We start from the raw sequence: 10,095 nt of genomic DNA on the forward strand, positions 1-10,095 counted from the left end.
AACTCAAATGAATCAAAGCATAGATTTACCTTAACTATTCCTAGCAGTTTCAGAGCCCCGGTGCAGCTATGAAATTTGCCCGGTTTTGCCGGAAGAATATATTTCCTCCAGTCTGCAAAACCGCTCTACTCTAGGTACTTTTTGCTAACCACTGATTTGACTGCTCCACTGTTGAGCAAAACAGTACAGGTACTCCCCGCGCAAGACATAATAACTAGATTATTTTTCCCTTTGGGTGCTATGACTGCACAGGAAGGTTTAGAACCAATAACCAAATTATTATCATCATACACTTTGCTTTCTTGTGACTCTTCTTCTAAAGGCTCATCTATTTCCCCTACATTATTAATTTTCTTAGGGAAGCTCCTCGAGGTGTGCCCTGTTTTTTGACAAGTATAGCATTTAATTTCCCCTACTCCCGACTGGCCCTTATCCTTCCCATCTGTTGCTTTAGTGACCAAATTTTTGGATAGCAGTGGTTTAGACGTGAATTTTCCACGGCCTAGACAGGTCTTGTCTGCAATGTCCTCAAGTACATTGATTAAAGAGCTCATATCATGTCTCGTCAAATTCATTGCCTTCTTGGCTGTGTACTCAACTTCCCTGTTCATTAAACCCAATAGTCCAAAGTTAATGGACTGTTGGGACAGTTGCTGTTCAAACGCACGAAGTCTCTTATATTGCCCCATAACCCATGCTGAAACCTGAGTTTCTCCCGCTGAGAAGCAGTCTTTATCAAAGGCCTCTTGCTTTTTACACATCCAATTAGATGTTCCGTACTGAGCTGTAATGGCTTCTTTCCAGAAGTCCCACTTCTTATCTTGGTGATTTTTTCTAATGGATTTGTACCACAATCCAGCTACTCCCGTAAGGCATGATAGGAGTTTAACCTGTATGTATTCGTCAGGTACTGATGTTTCTGCACGGCAAGTATCAATCCACTTGACAAATTCAGAGTGGTCGTATTCTCCTTGCCCAGAGAGTTTGGGCAAGTCCATCTTGTTAATTGCTCCCCACAGCTGTTTCTGCATCTCAGACATCCCGCCTGTATGTTGTGTGATATGATGTTCCGGCTGTCTTCTTTCTTGTGGCAAGTCTATTACCTCCGGACTTGGCGGTTGAGGCCTTCCTCTCCTAGGGGAGTGTTGTCTTGACAAGGTCTCTGATCCAACCAATGCCTCATCAAGGTGTTGGTTAATCTCCTGCACTTTTGCTTGCACTTCCGCTCCATCCTCTCTGAATTGGCTGAGGAGTCTGTCCAGTTTAGGGCTTATTGCACTTATGTCCCGGAGATGGGCTTCATCTAATTCTCTTAAAATTCCTTTAACTTCCTTTGCTGCGGTTGTGTCTTTGTTTTTAGACTGGATTGCCGCAGTGAGGTTCTTGATCTCTTGAGCATGACATTGCTATCTTTAGGTTCCCTTTTGCTTGCTAATACATTCTGATCCTTCTGATCTGGTTGCAGTTTATCCTCCGGTCTGTCTTACAAAAATGGATATCTCCGCCGCCAAACTCTCAATTTTGGCGTCCAGGGTTTGTACTACATGGACCAGCTTATGATCTTTACTCTCAACCACAGAGTTAAGTTGCTAATTGCTATTTGAAGTTGTTTACTTTGCTCACATCCTTGGTAAAGGATTTTTTATTTATCTCACACTGGCAACTGCCAGTCTTCCTTTGATCTGCTACCTTTGGTAGAAATAACCACTGTGCGTTCTTGGATAAATCTTGCAACATGTCATTATGACATTTGTTAGGCATTTGCCAGGCATTTTCCAGGCATTGCCAGGCATTGCCAGGCATTGCCAGGCATTTTCCAGGCATTGCCAGGCATTTGCCAGGCATTTGCCAGGCATTGCCAGGCATTTGCCAGGCATTGCCAGGCATTTGCCAGGCGTTTACCAGGCATTGCTAGGCAAATCCTCAACCGAAGGAATGCCTCCGGTCGAAGAGGTATGTATACCTCCTCAACTGGAGGCATTCCTCCGGTTGAGGAGTACATACCTCCTCAACCGGAGGCATTCCTCCGGTTGAGGAGTACATACCTCCTCAACCGGAGGCATTCCTCCGGTTGAGGAGTACATACCTCCTCAACCGGAGGCATTCCTCCGGTTGAGGAGTACATACCTCCTCAACCGGAGGCATTCCTCCGGTTGAGGAGTACATACCTCCTCCATTCCTCCGGTTGAAGAGGTATGTATGGGAACTTGATGACGTAAGAGTTTTGTGATTTGCAAAACTCTTACGTACAACTTGTAATATATCCCATGTATCTACATAGCCCATGTACAGCTATGTAGATACATGGGGCTTAGGTAAGAGTTTTGTGAATTGCAAAAATCTTAAAGCAACATATGTACCCGCGAGTTCTTGGCCGGAGATTGAATCACAACCACTACAAATTTTTCAAAATACACTCAACTCGACAAACTCAGCACTTCTCATGTCTCCTCCACCTCTCCCGGATCCCCCTCCTCTATCAACAAGACAAAAACCGGAGACACCCCTTCCAATTCTAGATAGCATCACAAGATTCCTGACGGATGCAATTTCAGACAAAAACCCAACTCAATCCCTTGATCAAGGCCAAATCATCAATCTCATCATCTCCCTTGCCAAACTGAGATCAGCTATCATTGGCAACAGCAACTCAGCAACAACAGACACAAACACCCTGTCAGGCTCGGTGATGCCAAGAGCAATATAGCTCCTCTAGCTACACCGGCGACAGAGCACGGTGCGGTGGTAAGCGCGATAAGAGCGCGGTGAGAAGGGTAAAAAATAACTCAAAGTTATTTTTAAGAGAAAACCCAAAAGGGTTGTAACGGAGGGGCCAGGAGCGCCTGGGGTATTTAAGTGCCCTCCGGTGGTCTTACAGGGCCTGCGCACAATATGCGCAGGGGTGGTTATGGAACCTGTGACTTCTGGGGCCCAATTAAGGGTGTTTTTTGAACGTACTAACGTTCCCAGGGCAAGGGATATGATCCCGATAAAGAAAGAGGGAAACAGCGGACTTACTCTTAAAGAGGGTCCGCGAAAGAAGACGGCAGACAACTCAAAGAACCAAAATTGTAACTATACTGGCAAGCGACCGGTCGGGTAGACGGGGCGGGGCAGGTATGGCAACGAGGTGGTTGGTATGAATCTGGGGAGGCTTCTTCTCGCTCAGAAGCCTCCCTTTATATATTCTTGCGGCGACCGGTAGGGTTGCCGTTCCTATTGCAAATTACTCGCGGCTTCTCGGCCGGGGACATAGCTAGTTCAGACAGGAGTGATCTCGAGTTCTATTACTCTGACCACTCCTGTTCACTGTTCTCATTATTGAGTGTAGCTCTTCCTTGGTCCAAGGAAGAGTTTTTCATTCAGGACGTCTATTCTCGGTTGAGAACTTTGGGCTGGGGGAGAGTAGACTGTTCACTTTATTGCTATTCTCCTCCGGCTGGCTCCACTCGATCAGTTCTATTGTCACTTCTTAGAACAATAGGACAGGAGAATGTCTAGCACTCGTTCTCTTGGCTTGAGAACGCTTTTGTATCCCGTTCTCTTGTTATAAGAACGGGTTTCACTCATAACTACATTCTTTCTCCGGACGATACCTGCGGCCGGAGTTTGTATACTCTCTCCTTGATTCTATCAATCGTTCAAGGGGAGGGTTTTTGCATATTCATATTCTTATTTGCGGCGCTCTGCGCCACACTCAGTGCTCAAAAAGTCGTAGTCGCTAAAGCTGTGTAGGTTTTGCGACTACTTGGCGCTCTGCGCCGCAAATAGTATGCACAGTTAGCAACACATGTAGAATTGTTAGCTGGGCTCTAACTTATTCTAGTAGCCCGGCTGACACACCCTGCAGAAAATCCTAGACCGTTTAGATTGTATCAAAAGACAACCCATCCCAGCTCCTATCCCGTTTCGTCCGACTTGAGATTTGGTCACTGCTGACAAACAGAAAGGTCCAAACACTAACAAGAACAGAAAGGTCCAAACACTAACAAGGGAACTCGGCCAACGGAACGCATCACGGTGTAGTCGTTATTCCTGTGTTTGTAGGAGAAAAAATTAAAACTTTTATTTTTACTCTCTAAACGCCTCAAGATAGCAACAAATTGACTGCAGAAATGGAATCTACGGCCAAAATAACCCCTAGTCACCAACTGGAACCACTTTCATATCTCTACTGGATCAGAAGATACACGGATCACACCTTTCACATGCTAGTCCGGGACAGTTCACAGAGTATTTCACATATGATTTCACACACAACTCAGCTCTAGGATACTTTGCATAGGATATTGAATACCTCATATTGAATTCCTTTGTTTTTTTTATTTCCTTCCTTTGATTCCACTCAACCACAAGTTGGCCACTGTTTTGATATTGCATACATATGAAACTCATGTAACCCCCTAGAAGTTAGACCCCTTCTCAGTTTACTATAGAAGGAGGCCTCTGCCTGCCAGTTGTTTCCTCCCTCATGCCATCTGGCTCCCATCATCCATCTACTTACCTGTCACAGTTATTTATTACACATACATATCACAGTTACTTGCAATTCACACTCATAGTTGATTTCACAAACCTTTCACAAGCCTCTCAAGGCACTGGATTCCAATCCTGGTGGAAGCATAGCTTTCAAACCTTGACCTTCTCTTTTTCACTTTATATACCCTCTGCTCACAGACCTGGGTTCAAGCCCCATCCAAGTCATCAGTATTTTCTGCCCATTTCAGACACCTCATCTGTTTCTTAGACACTCAGAACTTTCCACAATACAATCCAACTATACTCTTCATCTCTGAAAATATCCTCATCACTGAATAAAACTGCCAAGCTTAGCTTGGTGGTCTTGTTTTCTGATATCCAGAAAGGCAGAGTTTGCACCTCATCCATACCTTTCGCCATTCAGCAAAAGGGTCTCACGACACCTTTTGAGTCTTACAATGGCACCGATACCATCCAATGTGGAGCTTAACGAATTCAAACCCTCCAGTTGTGTTATTCACACACCGCCTGGATTCAACGCACTCAACACAGCCTCAGCTACCAACATTACAACCAGCATAAATAAGACTCTGGCATCCATCAATGCCAACATTGACTCTGTCCCAATTGAAGCGACTGGTATTGCGGTTCTCCCATCCAAGGATCTCAAGATATACACCTCATCTAGAATCAAGGCCTGTTTGATCCTTGATAACAAACATCACTGGACAGGCCTTTTTTGCCCTAGCCTTGCCACATTTCCAAACAGATATCCGGTACTCTTACACGCCATACCGGCACATTTTGACCCCAACAACAGAAGCCATTTGGAAGCCCTTGGTACCCAAAATCAAATCGATCCAGCTCTAATCCAATCAGCATGTTGGTTGAACAACCCGGCAGAAAACGGGAAAAAGAATGGTTCAATTGTTCTACAAATCATTGACAAGAAAATTGCACTCAAAATCGAAAAATACGGACTTTTTCTTCAGCACGAACTTTATCAAGGGGCTCACTACACCCAATCAATCCCGCAATGCTTTCAATGTTGGAGGATCGGCCATACCGCTAAGTGGTGTAAAAACAATCCACTCTGTAGTAAATGCCACGGTAGCCACAACTCTAAGACATGCAATACTGCTTCACCATCCGCACAATCCTGCTGTGTTTGCCTTCTACATGAACAGTCTTCATCCAACAAGACAATCAATAAACTTGATATGAAGTTTGCTCATTCACCTTGGTCAACAGATTGCCCATCAATGGAACAAGAAATTCTGAATTGCCGGAGGCGCCGATGGAACCCTTGATTTCCTTACTAGTCCCCTCTTTCTCCATGTTCCTCTCTCAAAACTATTTTACTCTAAAGATGAAAACGTTATAGGCACTTGTCAAATGTAGAGTTGTCATTTTTTTAGCCTTGTAGTCCTCTTTTTGATATACTTCAACTTGTAGGTATACACTACAGTGCGCAATGCTAAAAGCCAAACTGCACTTAAAAAAAAAAAAAAAACATATGTACCTGGGTCCCGTCCGACAAGGTCGGACGGGACAGGCCAGCCAATCCAGCCCACTTGGCGGGCTGTATTGGCTGGTGCTCGCCCTAGTCCTCGTTGGGAGGGACATGCCCTCCATCCAGCTTGTCGTCTCCCTTCGCGGCGAGCTGGATGGGTGTATACAGGCCATGTCCGCTGGGACTTGGCCTGTATACACATAGCCTATGTACATCCCTTGCTTGCCTTTTGGCGTGCGGCTTACACACGCCAATTATTTTGGCGCGTGCGAGCCGCACGCAAATTATTTTGGCGTGTGGGAGGCACACGCCAAAGGCAAGCAAGGGCTCGCTTGCCGTTTGGCGTGCGGCCAAACACACCAATAAACCCTGGCGTGCGGCTCCCACACGCCAAAAAAACGGGGCGTGTTGGCGGGCGTGTGTTTGTCAACACCCGGCATTGCCAGGCATTTGCCAGGCATTGCCAGGAATTTGCCATGCATTAGCCAGGCATTGCCAGGCATTGCCAGGCATTTGCCATGCATTAGCCAGGCATTGCCAGGAATTTGCCAGGCATTGCCAGGCATTTGCCAGGCATTGCCAGGCATTGCCAGGCATTGCCAGGCATTGCCAGGCATTCCAGGCATTGCCAGGCATTGCCAGGCATTGCCAGGCATTGCCAGGCATTGCCAGGCATTGCCAGGCATTGCCAGGCATTGCCAGGCATTTGCCAGGCATTTGCCAGGCATTGCCAGGCATTGCCAGGCATTTGCCAGGCATTTGCCAGGCATTTGCCAGGCATTTGCCAGGCATTGCCAGGCATTGCCAGGCATTTGCCAGGCATTTGCCAGGCATTTGCCAGGCATTTGCCAGGCATTTGCCAGGGATTAGCCAGGCATTTCCAGGCATTTCCAGGCATTAGCCAGGCATTTCCAGGCATTGCCAGGCATTTTCCAGGCATTGCCAGGCATTTGCCAGGCATTTCCAGCCAGGCATTGCCAGGCATTGCCAGGCATTGCCAGGCATTGCCAGGCATTGCCAGGCATTGCCAGGCATTGCCAGGCATTGCCAGGCATTGCCAGGCATTGACAGGCATTGCCAGGCATTGCCAGGCATTGACAGGCATTGCCAGGCATTGCCAGGCATTGACAGGCATTGCCAGCCAGGCATTGCCAGGCATTTCCAGGCATTTGTCAGGCATCACAGGCATTTGCCAGGCATTGCCAGGCATTGCCAGGCATTGCCAGGCAATGCCTGGCAATGCCTGGCAATGCCTGGCAATGCCTGGCAATGCCTAAGAATAATTCTAAAAGATTGCGCCACACTAAATATTCTTAGTGTAAAACTCCCAGAGCTTATTCAAGGAAGGCAGCCCCTCAGGCACCAGTTTATCTTGTCAATATCCGTGACAACTTACATTTCCCTTCCAAGCTCCTAAATCCCCGTAGAGTGAAGTTCCACAGCGTTTATCAACGCCCAAGCGCAAGCACCAGCGGCCTAGTGCTTTAAATTTGTGCAGCAAAGCCATGTAGCATTGAATCCGGCGCGGGGCGTCAAGTTTTCCAATGGGGGGTTCTGGGTTTGCAGTGCCGCGAAGCAGTCTCATTGGAGCTACAGGAGTTCATGGAATGCAATAAAATGTTGTGCAACTGCAAACAGTTGTCATGCACAAACTCTGTGGAATCTTGGGGGAGAGATGGCATTTGGGACCCGGATACCCGCCGTGGGTCCAGGTACCAGGTTGTTTTTCTGCCTCAAATCAGACACTGGTTACTGCACCGGTAGCCACCTGAGTAACGGCGGTATTTGGGTGGTGTACCCGCTCCCATTGGGAGAGCCAGATCTGCTGGTGGCGGAGGAGATGTTCCAGGAGGGCAAGGAGCTCAACCAGGGTGCTGCAAACCTTGATATTTCAGGTACTGACAATTTAGAGACACAAACACTCTCTCACTGGTGAGTACTGCCAATTGAGAGAGCAAATACACCCACCCAGGGCCTCTCCTTTGGGCCAGAACCAGGTAGATTCCATTTTCTCTCTCTACTGCCGGCCTGGCCGCCCAAGTTTGGGGTGGGCACCCACCAGGTCATTTTTTCATCAAAAACTGACAACCGGTAACACACCCAGTTTAGCTGTTATTCCTGTGTTTGCAGGTGGAAAAATTCACAATTTTATTTGTACTCACTATAAGTCACAATATTCCACCAAACGGGTGTCAGAAATTATGGAATCTACAGCCAAAATAAACATTAGTCACCCGCTGTTACCATCCTCATATCTCTACTGGATCAGAAGATACACAAATTACACCTTTCACATGCCAGTCTGTGACAGTTCACAAAGGATTTCACACACAGCTTCACACACAACTCAGCTCTAGGATACTTTGCATAGGATATTGAATATGGCATATGAATTTCTTTGTTTCTTTTATTGAATTCCTTTTATTATACTCAACCACAAGTTGGCCACTGTTTTCATATTGCATATATATGATACTTGTCAGCCTGTAGGTAACTAACCGTGTAAAATGAGGTTGTTACTACCAGTTTGATGGTGTAAAGTACCAAGGATGGGCCAAGGTGACGTGATAATATCTGTAAAAGATAACACTCAATCAGTACACTTGGTACTGAGAGTCTTGCTCAATGAAGGCGCATCCAGATCAACACAAGGTGCTAATAGGCATCCAAGGAATAACTCACTTGGGTTTGTGGGTTTTACCTACAAAAGGTAAAGGGTAATCAAGAATCTATGGAGTTTCCTGAATTAAATGATGGTTGAGAATGAAGCCACTGTTTAACTGTTAGTATGTTAAAACTTGCTATAAAATATTCTAAGCAATAAACAGTCCATGAGGGGCTGTTTATATATTGAAGAGTGTCCAGGGAGAAAAGAATGGAAGCTCCCAATGACCAGTGGGGAACTGGGAGCGCTTCACAGGACAGATCCTCTGAAGGATCAGTAATACAAATGATCTGTGCAGTGTAATTATCAGTAAGTGAGCTACTGGTCTCCCACTAGATCAGTAGTATCTGTATTGTTGTATAATAACAGATCTTTGTTGATTACTTTCATTCCATTCAGTCTCCACTGAATAGAAAAACTTCATACACATTACCTCACTGCTTTGGCCAGCCTGTGGTACGTGTATGAATCAGAATTTTCACATGTAAAGGGAAATAAGGGCGTTACAAGGTTCTAATGAGTGATACCTTGTCTGGTACACATTACACGTGTACTGTACGACCTAACTGGGGCGGGGTGAAAAAAGGTTTCCTGATCGGCGGGGTTGATAGGTAAGCTGAGATCGGCTAAATCCGGTGGAGTCGTGGTTCTGGGTTGGCTGCTGCAGGCCAGTACCGGTTGCTCCTTGACCAACTAGGTTTCAGCGCTTGACCGCTGCGAACTCATTTGCGGGGTGCCGCGCCTCCCCCGGGGGAGGCGCTGCTGATCAACCTCCGCCTGCGCTCTTTGGTGCGCCTTTGCGCAGGGTGCCACCTCTCCCGTTAGCGCTCCTGGACTTGATTCACCTACTGCTGCGCTGCCAGTAAGCGCACATCCAGTCTGCTGACACTCCCTAGGTGTCTACGTGGGCCAGGGATAAACCCATGGCCTCTGTTGGTACTGTTTATTTTGCTCAGCGTGTGCTGAATTCATGTGGGATTCCACTGTGATTCAGGTGACCCGGAAGTTTCTATCCTTCCTCCCCAAGCCACCTGGGTATGGGATAAGGGAAGAGCCTATTTTCTCCCTCCCCCTCCCCCTTTTTCCCTTCTCAGCCCTATAGGGCCTCTTGGGATTTGGGAGGGGTTGTAGGGAGTGGTACACCAGGAAAAATCAGTAGTCACTAGATGACAACTGACATGACACCTGCTCCAGCTGGCTATCCAGCCTCTAGTGCAATTTTCACAAGCTGATCCTCAGCTTTGTCCCAGGCCCAGCTGCTGCTCAGCCTTGGCCCAGGCCCAGCTGCTGCTCAGCCTTGGCCCAGGCCCAGCTGCTGCTCAGCCTTGGCCCAGGCCCAGCTGCTGCTCAGCCTTGGCCCAGGCCCAGCTGCTGCTCAGCCTTGGCCCAGGCCCAGCTGCTGCTCAGCCTTGGCCCAGGCCCAGCTGCTGCTCAGCCT

The 10,095-nt window shown here is 47.2% G+C and overlaps 1 protein-coding gene across 1 annotated transcript; it reads right to left on the reverse strand.

Moving 5' to 3' along the window:
- Positions 1–7,573: 7,573 nt before the first annotated feature.
- Positions 7,574–8,059, reverse strand: PtA15_15A302 (uncharacterized protein; the record flags this gene model as incomplete). Its single annotated transcript, XM_053163495.1, has 3 exons — positions 7,574–7,582; positions 7,791–7,874; positions 7,961–8,059. 3 exons carry the CDS (start codon positions 8,057–8,059, stop codon positions 7,574–7,576), a joined length of 192 nt encoding a protein of 63 aa, XP_053027464.1.
- Positions 8,060–10,095: the final 2,036 nt, after the last annotated feature.

This window comes from Puccinia triticina, chromosome 15A, assembly GCF_026914185.1.
Source record: "Puccinia triticina chromosome 15A, complete sequence".
Taxonomy (NCBI): Eukaryota; Fungi; Basidiomycota; class Pucciniomycetes; order Pucciniales; family Pucciniaceae; genus Puccinia; species Puccinia triticina.